The 21,268-nt window shown below is 44.2% G+C and overlaps 1 protein-coding gene across 4 annotated transcripts in view; it reads right to left on the reverse strand.

Moving 5' to 3' along the window:
- The window catches only part of DNAJC24 (DnaJ heat shock protein family (Hsp40) member C24), a 51,814-nt gene extending 30,950 nt beyond the window's left edge, over window positions 1–20,864 (reverse strand). Inside the window, exons 1-3 of one of the 4 annotated variants that reach the window (XM_030481950.1) lie at window positions 20,793–20,864; window positions 19,037–19,176; window positions 18,294–18,341 (exon numbers count right to left, since the gene is read on the reverse strand). In XM_030481950.1, coding sequence (XP_030337810.1) covers window positions 18,294–18,341; window positions 19,037–19,176; window positions 20,793–20,814 — 210 coding nt within the window. In that variant the 5' untranslated portion in view covers window positions 20,815–20,864. Of the gene's footprint in view, window positions 1–18,293; window positions 18,342–19,036; window positions 19,177–20,400; window positions 20,664–20,792 lie in introns of those variants that run through there. The other 3 variants (XM_030481952.1, XM_030481953.1, XM_030481951.1) reach the window with 3 other exon arrangements.
- Between the last annotated feature and the right edge of the window lie 404 nt (window positions 20,865–21,268).

The raw sequence follows: 21,268 nt of genomic DNA on the forward strand, positions 1-21,268 counted from the left end.
CTCAAGAGATGGAAATGAAAAGGTAAAGTTATCACCTAGGACAGATCAGCAACTGTAGACGAATAATCCAAGGTTTTCATCAATAGCAACATTTACAGAAGCCATAGTTATACTGAGAGAATCCTACAAGCCCATCCTTTGCATTGGTCTTCTGTAACAGTAGGAACTAAGACAGGATTGCTGGCATGCCCTGACAGAAGGTAAGTACCTTTTAGAAGAGAAACTCTCATTCAGCCTCTCCTCAAACACATTATTAGTTACTATTTAATACTATGCCAAGAAAAGAAAAACGTTTAGCTAAGATGCTGCTCAGAAAACTCATTCATCTTTACCTTTTTTGACCATGGCCATTCTTAGGTCATAAATCCAAGCAAAACAGACTACATTTTTTTGTTATTGTTAATTTATTGGGAATAACAACAAAGGGTCAAGTTTTTGGAATATCTAACTATTGACTTTTCAGCCTTAAAGCATTACTTTTAACATACTGAAAATTAAATGACAGAGCTTATCCAAATGAGTGGCAGACTGCAGCAAAAAAGCTGAACTTTCTTACTGTAATAATACAAGCCATCTACAAAGTATCCTACAAGACAGCCCTTCAGGTATAACAATTTGCTTCTGCATTAGATCAGTTCAAATGAGCTCATGTCTGCTGAGCATTTGGGCTCAAAAGGAGATGAGAAAACATTCATGATGCACTGAGGCAAGGAAAAGATGGAGTATGGGACAACTATGTTGTTCAGATTGAGATTTTCTGACTTTCAAGTGTCTAGAGAGGAAGGAAAGAAGGAATGTGGGAGTGTGCTGCTCTAACAAATGTGCATAATAATTATGTTATGTATTTTAAACATAAGTCAAAATTACACACAGATACTTTAAATCTAAAAAATATATATGTAAAAATATGTAAGTCTCCAAAAGACTAAGTTTTACAGGTTACTGCATCATACTACAGTAATCATTCTATCTAATCATTCTAGAGCAACCTGGTCTACTATGAGGCATCCCTGCCCATGGCAGGGGGACTGGAACTAGATGATCCTTTCCAACCCAAATCATCCTGTGATGCTATGATTCGATGAAATGTCAGAATAAGCAGAACATTTACTTCCATTGAAACAATATGCCAGTCTTTGTAGCTTCAATCTTTGTGATTTAATTCATATCTTTCGCTACATTTTTTTTATTTCAGACATCTCACTTTAGAAAAGAGATAAAAAGCACAATGTGCAATGTAAAACTACTTCAACGTGTCTTCAAAAGTGCTGAAAGAACACTTGCAAATATTAAGAAACATGTTTATGGAATTTAATAAGCTACTATTTAAGATTTTATTTTTAATCAGAATTTAAATTTTATACTACCTCAGGACACAGTGAATATTTTTAAGTATGGAACACCTTTAATAAAAAGCCTACCAAAGACAGTGTAGAGTCTATTTTTAATATAGTGTTACAATTTAATATAGTGGTACAATTAACATCTTAGATAACCAGTACCCAAAACGTTCAGTCAATAGCCAAATTCCTTTGCAGCGCATAAATAACACTAAAGGCCAAGCACACACTAGCTGAATCTCACATTTCAACTGCCTGATGCCTATTCTTTTCTTATGTATGTACCTTAAAACTACAGGGGATGAAGTATCAGAAGCTGCTCATCATAACAGATAAGCTATGGACAATAACCCAGTAAATAAACAGATTAAACTTAGAAATAATTTTCCAAACACACGTTACTTTCCCAACTGGCTGAACTACCTGGATAACGAATTACTTGCTGGCTTACTCTGTGATGCTATGCATTTTCTCATATTCTATTTAACAGTTTAAAATAACCTGCTATAAGGATGCTCACACCATCTACTTCTTAAAATTCACCTACATCTTTATAAAAAAGTACACATTACAAAGTAGTGAGACATTGCTCCAATATAAACTGAGATATGGTAGACACCACCCCTACTAAAGCAGCACAGCAGACTACATACTGTCCTATGCCTCTTTTTCCACTGTGATACCTTACTACATCCTTTTTCTCTTCACCTACATCCACAACCACTCTTTCCCCCCCACACCTTCTACAAGTCAGGATACCTTTCTCTGCTTGATCTTACATAGGATGTGTCTGGACTAAACCTTCCAGCTGGTTGCTGACCAATCAGAGCACTAATTGGTTAATCGCTGCATTTGATTTGATTGGCCAGCTGCCTAATTACACAGAACACGCACTCCCATTGGCCCCTTAAGCTAATAAGAGCATGTAAGGCCCAAGGATCAACTGGGACCAGCTTTGCATCTTTACACAATTCCAACTGAGCAAGCAGGAGCTTCATCTCAGACATGGCAGTCTGTATCTGCATGTGGTAGCATCATGCATCTCCCAAACATTTAGCTTTTAAGGACCATCTTGATATATCAGACAAATTTGTGACACTATTCAGACTGATAAAAGTTCTTGTTATGGCAACATTATCATTGCCAGGCTAAATACCTGTTCTTCAGATGTACTACTGAATATTATATCTTCTGGTATAACAAACAAACAAAAAACACTACCAGAAAGCAGGTGAGTAAATCTAACAGAAGCCTTCTTAGCTTAAGCAGCAGCAGGAACATGATCATGATCATGATCTGCCTTATAGAATCACAGGATGGTTAGGGTTAGAAGAGACCTTCAGACCATCTAGTTCCAATCCCCATATCTCAGCAAGCTGTTTGAACTAGTGACTTCAGGAACACAGAGGTTCATTATGTACTACATAAACTAATGACCAATTTTTCAAGTCTCAACGGGAAAATATGCTCCTTTGTATTTTATTAAGGTCATAAGTAGTAAATCAGATGTAAAAAACTGCTCAAACTAGCCAGAGTGTTAAAACAATAGCCCTCTACATTAAACTTTGTAGCTTATCTTTCTCTCTGTTGCAATTCTATTAGCTTCAGTCAAGCTACAATCAGGCTGCCCTGAACTTGTTCTGTTTATACTGTCAAGTGACAAAATCCATTTTCTACAAATTAGCTGAAACTAGAATTAGCTGAGAATGATGATCTGTTGAATCTCTGAACAGGTATGCTGCTATTCATCAACAAATAAAACCCCCAAAGGCTATTGGGGGAAGAGGGGGGGAAAAAAAAAAAGGAATATAGACACTGCATAATTTCCATTATGAAAAGCATTATTATGAGACTTCTGACATGAAACTCAAAGTATTTTCATTTTAAATACTTGAATTCTCCACTTAAATTCCACATGAATTTCCTCAGTCAGCAGGTCCTTTCAGGAGTAACGGTAAATTCATTTTGGAACAAGCTTAAGGCACCAATCACGCAAGCAGGTCTTTAACTTCACATATATGACATCCTCTGCATGTCTTGCTGGTGCAGAATTTAGATGTGTACATAAATCTCATCAGACACAACAGATTTCTTGCTCTTCAGAAAGACAGATTTCTTTCCTTGACACAAGCTCAACAGAATAATCTCTTATTTCACTTCATTAAATTTCGATTAATGTCCTTTTTTATTGTTGCTGAGTCATTCTCACCTATGCCTGATGCTGTTTTCAAAATTTCTACTCGATTAAGTGATCGCCTTAACACTGTTTGTATTTATATACATACACCACCCCTTCTGATAAAAAGAGAATCTCTGTAACAGTGTTACATGGCAATTTTATTTCCTTATCATATTAAAAATAAGAGGTTCCTGCATACTCCCTGCTCAAATTACATGGATTTTCTTTAAGATTAGGGCATACATTGTAACAGCAGCATATAATTTTCCTGCACAATAATTTTTTTCCAGTTGAAAGGTATCCTATAATATCATCAGCATCAACAGGAATAGACACATGATTTTCAGCTAGACAAAGCTTATGCATTTGGTGACTTTCCTCCTTGCAAAAAGCAGTTTTCAGATATAGAGCATCTACATGAAAATTTGAAAACAATCTGGCAACTCATTCTTTGACCAAAATGCTAGACCTAAAAGAAATGTAAATATTGTTCCAATAATAAGATGGTGTATTTTTTCCCCAATATCCTATTTTGTTACTCTAATTTTATCCTTTGGAAACTGCAAGTCTTCTGTGCTTCAGAAAGCACTTTAGCATGAACTTGAAACAACCAATCAAGGAATCTTTGCATTGAGCTGGTTACAAAATACATACTTCTAATATTTTTTTCTTTCAGAATTCCTGGCTGAAGCTCTGAGCTAGAGAAGATACCACAGTATCTGTGGTTTTTGTTTTTGTTTTAAAAAAGTTTTATTTTATTTTAAAATAAGTTATTCATAGTATTGCCAGTGTCACACATAGCTTGTGCCCAAAAGTCTGTCTTCTTCAGTTGCTACTGATTGTTACAATAATTAAGTATCAAGACAACCCTGGTATCAATAAGTACACAAGAATTTTTTAAAACATAAATTTAAGTTTCATTAAGTTGCAAGGAAATTTTCTGAATAAGAACTTAAACACTTAAAAGGTAAGAAAAAAAAAAAGATTAAACAAATACCACTACTCTCACGTGAAACCTGTGCCATTTTCTGTACCAAATTAATACTATTCTTAATTGACATCTGTAGTAAAATAATTTGCTTAAACATATGTTGTAACCTGATCAAACGAAAAAACTAAGTACAGCAAAGCAAAACATGGTGAACCAGTCAGTAAATATATTCACTCTAGTAGGGTATATGTTTACAGGTGATTTGTTACAGCTTAACCTTTTCCATCATCAGTTTGCTGGATTGACAAAAATAAGTTGCATTTTAAAAATTCATCAGTTTTAAGCTAACTTGCCCACATGAAATCACTCTTACAAACCTACAATTCAGCCATTTTTTACTGCATACTAAGTATTAATAAGGTCAATTCTGAGATTCAACTGCAAATACAGTTATCTTTTGGATGACATATGGCAAGATCTCCAACTCTTTTTAGCTTTGGAAATTTACATCTGCCTGTTCATTCAAGATGCTGAGCATACATGTGTTGACAAATACAGAAAATAGCAGATGGCAAAAAGCTAACACTCAACATGAAGCACTGGGGATCATTTGAAAAATATTTGGACTCAGACATTTGCCATTTTTAACAGCAGAATTCTGTTTTAAAATAAATTCCACCATCTATTATGCTTGATGCTAATGAAGAGCTGTGATCAGAACATTCACAATTACAGAATGCATGTTGTATAAATTGCAATTGGTATCCAAGATGCCAGTTACTTTATACCCTTTTGGATTTTAAGATAACTAGCACAGTACAATTCTTCAGGAGCTTAACTTCTGCTGCTACACATAAGCCAGAAAACTTTCTGTACTGATGTCCTGGGTTCAGCTGTAGCAGTCATTTTCTCATACCACAGCACGTCATGCCCAGTATATAAACCGGGGGGAGTTACCCGGCCGGCCCAGATCGCTGCTCGGGTCGGGCTGGGTATCGGTTGGTGGAAGGTGAGCAATTGTATCCTCTCCCCTTGTTGTTTCCCTTATCATTGCTGTTATTGGTGGTAGCAGTAGTGGGTTTGTATGGTACCTTAGTTGCTGGACTGTTCTCGTCTCAACCCGTGGGAGTTAAATTCTTTCAATTCTCCTCTCCATCCCTCCAGGAGCGGGGGGAGGAAGAAGAGGAGGGAGTGAGCAAGCAGCTGCGTGGTTCCAAGTTACCGGCTGGGCTTAAACCACGACACTTCTTTGTGGCGCCCAAGTGAGGCACGAAGGGTTGAGATAATGACAGATCCGACCAGAGTGTTATCTAATCATATTTGTGATAAGCATTCATTGTTTCAGAGTAACAGTCACTCATCACAGTGGTGATTTATTTGCTCTCAGAGTTGTGCTTGATCTCAGAGTTTCAGCATGTAGTTCCTTACTCGCAGCCAGTATTTGCTGTTTTAGTGTTTATCGGCTGGGGGGCCTGGGCTAAGGTTATTGTTTCACAGTACTTAATGGTAATGACTTGTAACACGATAAACTCATTGATCATAAAACTGGGCTGGTATGCGTCCTCAGCGTGGTCATCACCTCTATACTATGGGAGGCATGTAATGGGAATTTTTAACAATTACACATCTTTCTTTTTCCTTCCCTCGGGGGGCCAACCTATGGAGGAGGTACTCCCTCACACCCTCCGCTCCCCTACCAGGCTGTTTACAGTAAGAGTAGATTCTGGAAAAGTTAAACATCTTGAATATCCTTCCAATAACCTTGAAAGCACCCCGCTCATTTTGCTGGGAACCAGCTTGCTGCTGCGTATGCTCTCTACATTTTGCCTATGCCGTGACCACTCTGAGGATGCCCGATCTTGCCCAATCTCCGAAGCTAAGCAAGGGTGGGCTCGGATCTTGTCTAAGGTTAAACGACTATTTAAGAATACTACCAAGAGATCCTCCCCGAGGCAGGACAGTCATGAGTGGCAGGGTGTTTGGGGCAGTATGGGCAAGTATCTAAGCCAGTGGGCCCCTCCAGTGCTTTGGAAACATCGGAGATGGAAGGCAGCTGTATGGAGTCCCCTACAACAAGTTGCAGAAACTGCTGAAGGAGAGGGTGAATCAAGCCAGTTTGCAAAGGTGAAAGCCATCCAGCTGGCCTTGGACATTGCTGAACGAGAAAATGCCCAGTACTTTATCTCAGTACTGACTCATGGATAGTGGCAAATGCCCTGTGGGGGTGGTTGCAGCAATGGAAGCAGAGCAACTGGCAACGCAGAAGTAAACCCATCTGGGCTGCTGCATTGTGGCAAGATATCGCTGCTCGGGTGCAGAACTTGGTGGTGAAGGTACGCCACGTAGGTGCTCATGTACCCAAGAGTCGGGCCACTGAGGAACACCAGAACAACCAGCAAGTGGATAAAGCTGCTAAGATTAAAGTGGCTCAGATGGACTTGGATTGGCATAAGGGTGAATTATTTTTAGCCCGGTGGGCCCATGACACCTCAGGCCATCAAGGCAGAGATGCAACATACAGATGGGCTCGTGATCGAGGGGTGGACTTAACAATGGACACTATTGCCCAGGTTATTCACGAATGCGAAACATGTGCTGCAATTAAGCAAGCCAAGCGGTTAAAGCCTCTCTGGTATGGAGGACGATGGCGGAAGTACAAGTATGGGGAGGCCTGGCAGATTGACTATATCACACTCCCACCAACCCGCCAAGGCAAGCGCCATGTGCTTACCATGGTGGAAGCAACCACCGGCTGGCTGGAAACATACGCTGTGTCCCACGCCACTGCCCGGAACACTATCCTGGGCCTTGAGAAACAAGTCTGGTGGCGACACGGCACCCCAGAGAGAACTGAGTCAGACAATGGGACTCATTTCCGGAACAACCTCATAGACACTTGGGCCAAAGAGCATGGCATTGAGTGGGTATATCACATCCCCTACCATGCACCAGCCTCTGGGAAAATCGAACGGTACAATGGGCTGTTAAAAACTACACTGAGAGCAAGGGGTGGTGGGACTTTCAAACATTGGGATACACATTTACCAAAAGCCACCTGGTTGGTCAACAGTAGGGGATCTGCCAACAGGGCTGGCCCAGCCCAATCAGAACTTTTACGTACTGTAGAGGGGGATAAAGTTCCTGTGGTGCACATAAAGAATTTGTTGGGGAAGACAGTCTGGGTTATTCCTGCTTCAGGTAAAGGCAAACCCACTCGTGGGGTTGCTTTTGCTCAGGGACCTGGATATACTTGGTGGGTAATGCGGGAAGATGGGGAAGTCTGACGTGTACCTCAAGGGGATTTAAATTTGGGGGAAAACAGCCAATGAACTCAACTGTATGCTGCTCCCTGCTCTATAATACTTTTATAGCCCACCAGCTATATGTCTTCAGGTCACCAGCGACTGACCCTGACTTCCCTCCGATCATCACCCCAACAAAGAATGAATTTTGACGAAACCAGATGAGCTCAGCAGTGACCAGATGAGTTCAGCAGTGTCATCAGCAGGCAACAACCCAACACTACACACCATCCCTCCTGCCCTGAAAGACTATTACAAGAGATGGTACCTGACATCACGGATTGGATGAATTCAGCAGCTTTACAGGGATTGGTCCATGGACTAGGGAATGATATCTCTCTCTTTGTGTGTGTGCGGGTGTCCTGGGTTCAGCTATAGCAGTCATTTTTCTCCTTCTCAGTAGCTGGTGCAGTGCTGTGTTTTTTAACTTTCAGCCTGGGAACAACGCTGATAACACTGATGTTTTCAGTTGTTGCTAAGTAATGTTTATTCCAACCAAGGACTTTCTCAGCCTCATGCTTTGCCAGGGAGGAGGGGAAGCCGGGAGGAAGCAGAGACAGGACACCTGATCCAAACTAGCCAAAGGGGTATTCCATACCACAGCACGTCATGCCCAGTATATAAACCGGGGGGAGTTACCCGGAAGGCCCAGATCACTGCTCGGATCGGGCTGGGTATCGGTCGGCGGGTGGCGAGCAATTGTATCCTCTCCCCTTGTTATTTCACTAATCATTATTATCACTGGTGGTAGCAGTAGTGGTTTTGTATTATACCTTAGTTGCGGGACTGCTCTTATCTCAACCCGTGGGAGTTACATTCTTCCGATTCTCCTCCCCATCCCCCCGGGAGCGGGGGGAGGAAGGGGGGGAGTGAGCGAGCGGCTGTGTGGTTCTGAGTTACCGGCTGGGCTCAAACCACGACAGTTCTTTTTGGCACCCAACATGGGGCACGAAAGGTTGAGATAACGACATATCTGACCAGAGTGTGTTTAATCATATTTGTGATAAGCATTCATTGTTACTACTCATCACAATGGTGATTATTTGGCTCTCAGACTTGTTGCGCTTGATCTCAGAGTTTCAGCATGTTGTACCTTACTTACAGCCACTATTTGCTGTTTTAGCGTTTATCGGCTGGGGGGCCTGGGCTAAGGTTCTTGTTTCACTTGTAATACAATAGACTCATTGATTATGAAACTGGTCTGGTTTGTGCTTCCAGCGTGGCCATCACCTCTATACATTGGGAGGTATATAATGAAATATTTTAGCAATTGCATATCTTTTTTTTTCTCCTCGGGGGGTAAACTTACGAAGGAAGCATTCTCTTTCACCCCCCGCTCCCCCACCAGCCTATTTGCAACAGCAGTTGAGAGTTCTGAAGGTTTTAGATGGCCTTTGAGTACCCTTGAAACCTGCCTGCTGATTGTGCTGGGGATCAGCATGTTGGCAAACATACGGAGTGTGTTCTACCCACGGCCATCCCGTCGTAGGAACATCCTATTTCGTTTAATCTCAAAAATTCAGCAGTATCAGGTTCGAATCTGGTCTAGGATTAGAGGATGATATAGGAGGACCACCAAGAGATTTTCCCTGAGGCTGGGCAGTTATGAGTGGCAGGGTGTGTGGGATAGTATGGGCAAGTATCTAGGCCAGTGGGCCCCTCCAGTGCTTTGGAACTTCACCACTGAACAAGTGCAACATCCGGAAAAACTAGTAAAACACTTAAACGAGGTGTGCTGTCGTCCTGGTTATACCAGAGAGGGACAAATCATGGCAACGTGCTGGGGCTTGGCCTACGCCTACAGAGCCCTGCTCAACACTATCCAGCACCTTCAAAGGGAAAAAAATGGCTCTGGATCTGATGGCAAAGCAACAGACAACGCAGCTATGCCAACTACAAGCACAGCAGCTACTCAGACCCTGACCACAACAGACAACACAGCTACTCCAAGTACAGCAGCTACACCAACCCCAGTGACAAGCACAACAGCTACTCAAACCCCGACAGCAACAATGTGGCTACTCCAAGCACCGCAGCCACACCAACCCCAGTGACAAGCACAGTAGCTACTCAAACCCCGACAGCAACAGACAATGTGGCTACTTCAAGCACCGCAGCTACACCAACCCCAGTGACAAGCACAGTAGCTACTCAAGTCCCGACAGCAACAGACAATGCAGCTGTTGGTGTTACTCAACTCCCAAGCACAACAGCTGCACCAACCCCAGCAATAGACATTGCAACCACTCCAATCCTAGTGGCAGGCACTGCAGCCACTCCAACCACAGTGACAAACACTGCAGCTAAACCAAATGTCCAGTTTGTGACAATGTCTGTTGCCCTTGTAAGCAAAAGCAGACGAGAGGCACAAAGAGCAACCCGCGACGCGAAGAAAGATGAAGACCCAATGCCATTACTACATGCAACAGCATCTGAACAAGGGTTACTACTACGTGGGTCAGAGGAAGAGGAAGAAGAAGAAGAGGTCACTTCTCGACCCCGGACCTCAACCGAACTGCGGAATATGCGAAAAGATTTCACCCGTCTTCCAGGGGAGCACATTGTCACCTGGTTGCTCCGGTGCTGGGACAACGGGGCCGACAGTCACGAACTAGAAGATAGGGAAGCCAAGCAGCTGGGATCACTTGCTAAGGAAGGAGGAATTGACAAAGCGATTGCAAGAGAGAAGCGAGCCCTCAGTCTTTGGAGGCGGCTCCTGGCAGCTGTGAAGGAAAGGTTTCCCTACAAAGACGATATTACAAATCGCTCAGCCAACTGGACCACGATAGAGAAAGGCATCCAGTCCCTGAGGGAATCAGCCATTATAGAGATGATCTATCGCAGGCCGGATGCCAGGAACACATCCGTAGATCCAGATGAAGTTGAATGTACACGACCCATGTGGCGGAAACTTACACGGAGTGCGCCATCATCATATGCCCACACATTGGCATCAATGACCTGGAATGACGGAATATCACCAACAGTGGATTGCCTGATTCGTCAACTCCGAGAGTTCGAAGACAATCTCACCCCTTCCATCATTTCAGCTGTGGAAAAACTGTCCCGGGAGTTCAAACAATTGAGAGACGATTTATCCGATCTATCCAGCTCCCCACGCGTACCAACCCATGTCTCAGCTATTAACAGAAGGCGCCCTACTGCTCGAGAAAGAAAATATAGGAGGTACACGCCACGGGCCACCCTATGGTTTTACCTGCGGGATCACGGAGAAGACATGAGAAAGTGGGATGGAAAACCTACTTCAGCTCTGGAGCAACGGGTGCGTGAACTGAAGAGGAGAACAATGGTCAAGGATGATCCTCCCAGGAAAGCTGCTGCTCCAGTCTCTGGTGAGCAGTTTCCCAGATGGAGTGAAAGAGCTGATTTTACTCCAGCTCCTGTGACAAGGAATACTAATCCTTTTCTACAAGACAGAAGTGGAGAATTTTGTGATCACTATTAGAGGGGCCCTGCCTCCAGCCAGGTGGAGGAGAGGGATAATCGGGTTTACTGGACTGTGTGGATCAGATGGCCTGGCACATCAGTCCCACAGAAGTATAAGGCTCTAGTAGATACCGGTGCACAGTGTACTCTGATGCCATCAAGGCATCAAGGGGTGAAACCCATTTATATTTCTGGAGTGACAGGAGGATCCCAAGCGTTAACTATGCTGGAAGCTGAAATCAGCCTGACTGGGAGGAAGTGGCAAAAGCACCCCATTGTAACTGGTCCAGGGGCTCCATGCATCCTTGGCATAGATTATCTCAGGAGAGGGTGTTTCAAAGACCCAAAAGGGTATAGATGGGCTTTTGGTATCGCTGCCTTGGAGACAGAGGAAATTAAGCAGCTGTCCACCTTACCCGGTCTCTCAGAGGATCCTTCTGTTGTGGGGTTGCTGAAGGTCGAAGAACAACAAGCGCCAATTGCGACCACAACAGTGCACCGGCGGCAATATCGCACCAACCGAGACTCCTTGATACCCATCCAGAAGCTGATTCGTAGACTGGAGAGCCAAGGAGTGATCAGCAGGACCTGCTCACCCTTTAATAGCCCCATATGGCCAGTGCAAAAGTCTAATGGAGAGTGGAGATTAACAGTAGACTATCGTGGCCTGAACGAAGTCACACCACCATTGAGTGCTGCCGTACCGGACATGTTAGAACTTCAGTATGAACTGGAGTCAAAGGCAGCCAAGTGGTATGCCACAATTGACATTGCCAATGCATTTTTCTCAATCCCTTTGGCAGCAGAATGCAGGCCACAGTTTGCTTTCACTTGGAGGGGCGTCCAGTACACTTGGAACCGACTGCCCCAGGGGTGGAAACACAGCCCTACCATCTGCCATGGATTGATCCAGACTGCACTGGAACAGGCGCAAGCTCCAGAACACCTGCAATACATTGATGACATCATCGTGTGGGGTGATACAGCGGAAGAAGTTTTTGAGAAAGGGAGGAAGATAATCCAAATCCTGCTGAAGGCCGGTTTTGCCATAAAACGGAATAAGGTCAAGGGACCTGCACAGGAGATTCAATTTTTGGGAATAAAATGGCAAGATGGACGCCGCCAGATCCCCACAGACGTGATCAACAAGATAACAGCAATGTCTCCACCAACTAACAAGAAAGAAACACAAGCTTTCTTAGGTGTTGTGGGGTTCTGGAGAATGCACATCCCAAATTACAGTCTGATTGTAAGCCCTCTCTACCATGTGACCCGGAAGAAGAATGATTTCAAATGGGGCCCTGAGCAACAACAAGCCTTTGAACAAATTAAACGAGAAATAGTTCATGCAGTAGCCCTTGGACCAGTCCGGGCCGGGCCAGATGTGAAAAATGTGCTCTATACCGCAGCTGGGGAGAATGGTCCTACCTGGAGCCTCTGGCAGAAAGCTCCAGGGGAGACTCGAGGTCGACCCCTTGGCTTTTGGAGTCGGGGATATAAAGGATCCGAGGCCAGCTACACTCCCACTGAAAAAGAGATACTGGCAGCCTATGAAGGGGTTCGAGCTGCCTCAGAAGTGATCGGAACTGAAGCGCAGCTCCTCCTGGCACCCCGGTTGCCTGTGCTGGGCTGGATGTTCAAAGGCAGGGTCTCCTCTACACATCATGCAACTGATGCTATATGGAGTAAGTGGGCCGCACTAATTACACAACGAGCTCGAATAGGAAATCCCAGTCGTCCAGGAATTCTAGAAGCCATCATGGACTGGCCAGAGGGCAAAGATTTTGGGATGTCACCAGAAGAGGAGGTGACGCGTGCTGAAGAGGCCCCACCATACAATGAACTGTCAGAGAGTGAAAAGCAATATGCCTTGTTTACTGATGGGTCCTGCCGTATTGTGGGAAAGCATCGGAGATGGAAGGCAGCTGTGTGGAGTCCGCTGCGACAAGTTGCAGAAACTGCTGAAGGAGAGGGTGAATCGAGTCAGTTTGCAGAGGTGAAAGCCATCCAGCTGGCCTTGGACATTGCTGAACGAGAAAAATGGCCAGTACTTTATCTCTATACTGACTCATGGATGGTGGCAAATGCCCTGTGGGGGTGGTTGCAGCAATGGAAGCAGAGCAACTGGCAACGCAGAAGTAAACCCATCTGGGCTGCTGCACAGTGGCAAGATATCGCTGCTCGGGTGCAGAACTTGGTGGTGAAGGTACGCCACGTAGGTGCTCATGTACCCAAGAGTCGGGCCACTGAGGAACACCAGAACAACCAGCAAGTGGATAAAGCTGCTAAGATTGAAGTGGCTCAGATGGACTTGGATTGGCAACATAAGGGTGAATTATTTTTAGCCCGGTGGGCCCATGACACCTCAGGCCATCAAGGCAGAGATGCAACATACAGATGGGCTCGTGATCGAGGGGTGGACTTAACAATGGACACTATTGCCCAGGTTATTCACGAATGTGAAACATGTGCTGCAATTAAGCAAGCCAAGCGGTTAAAGCCTCTCTGGTATGGAGGACAATGGCGGAAGTACAAGTATGGGGAGGCCTGGCAGATTGACTACATCACACTCCCACCAACCCGCCAAGGCAAGCGCCATGTGCTTACCATGGTGGAAGCAACCACCGGCTGGCTGGAAACATACGCTGTGTCCCACGCCACTGCCCGGAACACTATCCTGGGCCTTGAGAAACAAGTCTGGTGGCGACACGGCACCCCAGAGAGAACTGAGTCAGACAATGGGACTCATTTCCGGAACAACCTCATAGACACTTGGGCCAAAGAGCATGGCATTGAGTGGGTATATCACATCCCCTACCATGCACCAGCCTCTGGGAAAATCGAACGGTACAATGGGCTGTTAAAAACTACACTGAGAGCAAGGGGTGGTGGGACTTTCAAACATTGGGATACACATTTACCAAAAGCCACCTGGTTGGTCAACAGTAGGGGATCTGCCAACAGGGCTGGCCCAGCCCAATCAGAACTTTTACGTACTGTAGAGGGGGATAAAGTTCCTGTGGTGCACATAAAGAATTTGTTGGGGAAGACAGTCTGGGTTATTCCTGCTTCAGGTAAAGGCAAACCCACTCGTGGGGTTGCTTTTGCTCAGGGACCTGGATATACTTGGTGGGTAATGCGGGAAGATGGGGAAGTCCGATGTGTACCTCAAGGGGATTTGATTTTGGGGGAAAACAGCCAATGAACTCAATTGTACGCTGTTGCCTGCTCTATAACACTTTTCTAGCCCACCAGCTAGATATCTTCAGGTCGCCAGCAATTGACCCTGACTTCCCTCCGATCATCACCTCAACAAAGAATGAATTTTGAGGAAACCAGACAAGCTCAGCAGTGACCAGATGAGTTTGGCGGTATCATCAGCAGGCAACAACCCAACACTACACACCGTCCCTCCTGCCCTGAAAGACTATTACAAGAGATGGAGCCTGACATCATGGACTGGATGAGTTCAGCAATTTTACAGGGATTGGTCCATGGACTAGGGAATGGTATCTTTCTCTGTGTGTGGGTGTGGGTGTATATATATATGTGTATATATGGGACAGGGGTGATGGTGTGTTGAGAGATGTGGGATCTGAGCATGACGTGAATGGTATGGAATAAGGGGTGGATACTGTCCTGGGTTCAGCTATAGCAGTCATTTTTCTCCTTCTTAGTAGCTGGTGCAGTGCTGTGTTTTTTAACTTTCAGCCTGGGAACAACGCTGATAACACTGATGTTTTTAGTTGTTGCTAAGTAATGTTTATTCCAACCAAGGACTTTCTCAGCCTCATGCTTTGCCAGGGAGGAGGGGAAGCCGGGAGGAAGCAGAGACAGGACACCTGACCCAAACTAGCCAAAGGGGTATTCCATACCACAGCACGTCATGCCCAGTATATAAACCGGGGGGAGTTACCCGGAAGGCCCAGATCACTGCTCGGGTCAGGCTGGGTATCGGTCGGCGGGTGGCGAGCAATTGTATCCTCTCCCCTTGTTATTTCACTAATCATTATTATCATTGGTGGTAGCAGTAGTGGTTTTGTATTATACCTTAGTTGCGGGACTGCTCTTATCTCAACCCGTGGGAGTTACATTCTTCCGATTCTCCTCCCCATCCCTCCGGGAGCGGGGGGAGGAAGGGGGGGAGTGAGAGAGCGGCTGTGTGGTTCTGAGTTACCGGCTGGGCTCAAACCACGACAGCGGGTGTGTATATATATATATGTATATATGAGACAAAAGCAACGGTATATTGAGAAATGTGGGATCTGAGCATGACGTGAATGGTATGGAATAAGGGGTGGACACTGCCCTGGGTTCAGCTGTAGCAGTCATTTTTCTCCTTCTTAGTAGCTGGTGCAGTGCTGTGTTTTTGACTTTAGTCTGGGAACAACACTGATAACGCCGATGTTTTCAGTTGTTGCTAAGTAATGGTTACTCAGATCAAGGACTTTCTCAGCCTCATGCTCTGCCAGGGAGGAGGGGAAGCTGGGAGGAAGCAGAGACAGGACACCTGATCCAAACTAGCCAAAGGGGAATTCCATATCACAGCACGTCATGCCCAGTATATAAACCGGGGGGAGTTACCCGGAAGGCCCAGATCGCTGCTTGGGTCGGGCTGGGTATCGGTCGGTAGGTGGTGAGCAATTGTATCCTCTCCCCTTGTTATTTCCCTTATCATTATTATTATTGGTGGTAGCAGTAGTGGGTTTGTATGGTACCTTAGTTACTGGACTGTTCTCATCTCAACCCGTGGGAGTTAAATTCTTTCGATTCTCCTCCTCCCCATCCCTCCAGGAGCAGGGGGAGGAAAAAGGAGGGGAGTGAGCGAGCGGCTGCGTGGTTCTGAGTTACTGTCTGGGCTTAAACCACGACAACTGACCATATAATTTGTCACGAAATCTTTTAATAGGCAATACACAGCTGTGCTCATTTGCTATTCCAGCTTCTAAACTGGAGTTACTCTGGTAATTGGTTACTACCGTAGGACCTAAAAACACCTGCACATAGACCTGTTCTCTGCCTGCACCAATAGTACTACTACTTCTACCACCACCTCCATTCTGCAACAACTTTAGAAAACCAAAATGAACAGTTTGTCAGCTAGAGGTGTAAAGCTGCCAAGAGCTCTAACTTGGGGAACAAGGCAGTTACTTCATCTAGATAGGATGCACAGGTTAGACAAGAGTTGCATACAGTGCTATACTTTTTACTAACAATGAGCCCTGCATACCTAGGGAATAGTATCAGGATAGAACAAACATACAGCAACACCTCCCTCACATATTCCACTAATATTTGGAAGCCCATAACTCATGAATCTCTGAATCAGAGAGAGTATATTCTGTGTTAACATGCTATGGTACACTTTCATGAAAGTCTTAAAACTTTTTCAACCATGGAATCCCTTGGACTCAACAACATCTGTGGCAATAACTTTCACACTATAACTATGTGCTATATATATCACCTTTCAGTGAAGGTATATACTGTAGCTTCAGTCACTCCTATAGCCAATGAGGTTTTTAAGGTCCATAAAAATAACTGATATTTAAATCCCACTATACTTGGAAAGACTTTAGAGTGACCGTGCTAGGTGCTCTGTTACTAAGTAGACAAACAAGTAGAGTCTGTAACAGTTCAGCTAAAATAAAGATGAATAGAGAGAGACAGGACATATGGTAACAGCAACTGACAATCAGCAGATCTGCCTTGGAGAAAACACCTACAAGTAAACATGAGTTTTTAATCAGAGATCCATCTCAAATAGCAAAAGAATTCTGATCCAAACAGCAAAATGGAAAAAAAAAAAAATTATCTTCATCTTCTTTTAACATTTCTGAGTTTTGAAATAAAGAGCGCTAATCAATTAGTTTGGAAATATACAGGTTCTAAAGAAAAGCTTGTATATTAAAATAATATTTTCATCTTCTAAAACTTTAGATGTAAACACACAGTTGTAAACTCCAACAATTCTTACTTCATACACTTCACGATAACTACATGGAAGTACAATGCTATAACACAAAGGGTCAGTTTCAGTTACAAAATCATGCAGGAAAGGCACTACGTAGTTTCAGTTCTCTGAACAATACTTCACATATAATTTTAATTCCATTATCTTAGTTAGATTCATAGTGAAAGAAATATATTAATTCCATTACAGTATTCACTTTAAATTAGCTCCCTACCTGAAGCTAAAAAGTGTTTTACACCACAGTCTCTCTACTGTTTTCATTAAGAACAAACAGGTCATTATTATATGACCTGTTATCAATTATCATACATATATCAACATATTTTAATCACATTTTACCAGTAATTCAGTAAAGCAAACATTAGGAGATTCAAGAAAACAACTATTTCTATTAAGAGCAGAACCAAGCAGCTTGGGTTCCAAAGTGCAACCCAATGATTTTTCTGATGTTTAATAGTGAGGACTACGAGATTTAGGACATAAATCTGCATGCGAACACCCTGTACAGTGTTGAAACTTAAAACTCAAAGCACACAGATCAGTTTCAAAGAAATAAGTTAGCAGGAAGCACTGAGGAGTAGATGGAGAGCAGGATTTCTTAGCAAATTCATCTGAAGAGTATCAAAATGCAGAAATTCAGAACATATCAGTGAAATGACCTTTAAAACAGTTTTCACAGGGGCTAGAAATATAATAATAATAAATAATAAAACAGCAAAACCAAAACCCACAAAACCAAGAAAACAATAACAACAACAAAAAAAAAAAAACCCAAACAAAAATCCTCAAACCCACCCATGAATTTATTTAAACTCTAACAAAACTCAGTGTCTTTTTGACCTTGTCTTTACCTCACTTAAAAATCCCAACTTATCACATTCAATCTAACACCTCAAACCAAGCTTGAGCAGCAGCACACATGCTCTTTAATGCCTGCCAATACTGATGGTCTAGCTAGCAGCTAGCTAAAGGAATATATAAAACTGAATTCTGCTCACCTCTTTTCTTCCTCCCTATCAGGCTGCCATTTTCAAGAAATTTCAGAATTTAGTTACTTTGGGAATTCTATCTGCTTACCAAATTTATCTGAAAATGTTCAACAATATAAAAAAAAGCCCACCTGATTTTCCTCAGAAAGCCAGGCCAAAGCATCTTTTGAGCGCAAAGCCTGAATTCAGAGGAAAGAGTAAAACAGAACAAACAAGAATCCTATGAAGTAATCTGATAAAGATTTGAAATTCTTATGCAGATAAAGCAGGACTACAGGAAAAATTAAGAGAATTCACAGAACAAGAAGTCTTAATGCATGACCAAGGACATGACTCCACAAAAATGCACCAGAAACTTCCAAATAAAATCAATATTATCCTATTTTCCTCCTAGACATTTTTTATTCCATTACTGCAGACCATCAGGAAGAGCTTCACTTTGCTCTTTGCACCTGGTCTTTATATATTCAAGGGTTGCATTCAGCAAACACAGCTGTAAATACAGTAGTAAATAGCACGAGTATCAATTAGCAAATTGCATGACCATGTCCTACAAACAGTGACCTTTTTTGACTGGTGCACCTGATTATCCGGCATCAGATGATCAAGTGCTTGGCTCAGTTCATTCATGAATGTTTAGCAAAGCTGGGAGACATATCAGTGTTTTGGAACCTGAACACCACAACCCTTCTTTGCAAAATATAATGATAACTCAAACTCCAGACATGTATTTCCAACTTAAACCAGCCTTAGTGAGCTAATATTAAAAATAGACTAATCATATTTATACCAAAAATTTAAAAACAAAACCTGCAATTATTATTAGTTTATAAAATTAATTTTTGCACATGTTAAATAACAAAAACATACTTACTAATAAAACAAGTTTTTGGTACTTCCGTTTTAGTTCTGCCGGACTATCTGATGGCTTCGCTCCCAGGATTTCATACCAGTCCTTTTGTGTTATGCTTTCAAAGGCCATAGTCTGATTAGCTTGAAATGATTTTCTTAGCACTGTGTAAGAAAATTTAATAAATATAATGACAATTTGAATGAGAAACAGAAAAAGCAAAAATGAGTTAATGTGGACAAGCTGCGGGATCATGAAATCACACATACACCCCTACATAAGATCTATAGCACAAAAAAAACAGGCTGTTCCATCCCATAGATTGTCATGCTTGATTTAAGTTACTTTGTGTTTCTGGTCCCAGTTCCTTACTATATCATGCTCCAGAAGCCATCTATATGCCTTTAAAATAGTTTTGCATTTTAACTATCTGAACTATTTTGAGCCTACCCAGGTTATATATAACACTTTACATATATACATATACACACACACACTTTTTAAAATACACAGTTTATTTTGAAGCAGTTCTGTATGGGGGGTTATAAGAGCAAGTAGTGTCAGGACAAGGGATAACAGTTTTAAACTGACAGAGGGGAGATTAAGATGAGACATCAGGCAGTTCTTCCCTGTGAGGGTGCTGAGGCGCTGGCATAGGTTGCCCAGAGAAGCTGTGGCTGCCCCATCCCTAGCAGTGTTCAAGGCCAGGTTGGACGGGGCTTGGAGCAACCTGCTCTAGTGGAAGGTGTCCATGCCTGTGGCAGGGGGTTGGAACTGGATGAGCTTTTAGGTCCCTTCCAACCCAAACCTGTATGTGATTCTATAACCCTCCTTCATCCTGCTAGGTAAAAAGGCTTAACTTCTTAAATATTAAAGTAGAAGAACACATAAAAAACCAAACAAAAATAAATTAAACTATATCTATTTAGTATAGGTCGCTAAGTAAAACCTAACTAGCTGGGTGCTTTTTATTTTTGGCCACCTATCATCAAGTTAATGACTCAGAATACAAAAAAAACCACACAGGCAAAACAGGAGAATTAAATGTCACTAACAGCACTGTAATGCTTGAGCTTTGAGCAGATTCTTTGATATACTGTAGCTGATTCATCATGAACTTTCTGATTAGAAATAACACCACCAGTAGGGAAGAGCTTTGTAAGTCTGCAGGTTTTGTAAGTCTTATTTACTGGAAGAAAAAAAAGGGCTTTTCTTCCATTTCAGCACTAAACCAACTTTCTGGTGACTACAAAATAAATCGTTTTTTCAGGGGAGAAGAAAAGTGGGTTTTCAAACTTGGCAGAGCTACAAGCAGAAGGCAGGCACGCCACGCACACATACCCTCACGCCTTTCCCCACGAAGATCCCCTTCATCCCACGGCACCCACCGGAGTTTTTAAGATCCCACCAAGCCGCCGGCACCGGCCGGGGCCATGCTCCCCCGCCGCGGCCCCACCGCCCCGCAGGAAGCGGCCGCTGCGCCACAGCGGGCCCACCGCTCAACAACGGCTCCGCGCCGACCGACCCGGCGGACGCAGGGGCTCGGCAGCGGGAGGCAGCCGGTACAGCCCGCCAGGAGACGCCTGCAAGGCCGCCGGGGCCCCGCAGCACGACGGGCCCTGCCGGAGGCTTCCCGCCACTAGCACTACTGCCACCGGCTCGGCGCGGGAGGACCCCCGCTTGCCTGCCTTCCCTCCCTCCGCCCCTCTCTCCCTGGTCGGTGGCACCAGCGGCCGGCGGCTTAGCGGCAAAAGACCCCACGGCTGTAGCAAGCACCTACCTACTCCACACCTCCAGCCCATCGACGGAGGCAGCTCGTGCTTGACATAACTCGTCCGGCGGGAAACAAACCCTTCCGAGCGGCGCTTTGCGCCTTCAGGTTGACGGAGGAGGGGAGGGCAGGGGAGGGAGAGCGGAGCGTGTTATTTAAGGGGCCACCGTCCCTGTTTCTGCTCGGGCAGTAATGGCGTTGGCACCGGTAGGAAGTAGAGTCGTGGCAGAGGCATGACGCCGTCACCATGGTGACTGGCGGCGCTGCGCCGCGCTCAGTAAGTGGCGGCCCCGGCCGCCCTCCAGTGCTCGCTCCCGGCCCGGGTCCTGCGCGAACAGCGTTTCACGCCGGCCTTTTCCTCGGGGATTCTGCCTCCAGGTGCGACAAGACACTGAGGTCCGCTTTGTCTTCCCTTCCTCTCCCCCTTACTCGCTGCGCGGGAGTCCCTCTCTCCTCAGAGACTTCGCCGCCGGGGCGCACCTGGT

Source organism: Strigops habroptila, chromosome 4, assembly GCF_004027225.2.
Source record: "Strigops habroptila isolate Jane chromosome 4, bStrHab1.2.pri, whole genome shotgun sequence".
Taxonomy (NCBI): Eukaryota; Metazoa; Chordata; class Aves; order Psittaciformes; family Psittacidae; genus Strigops; species Strigops habroptila.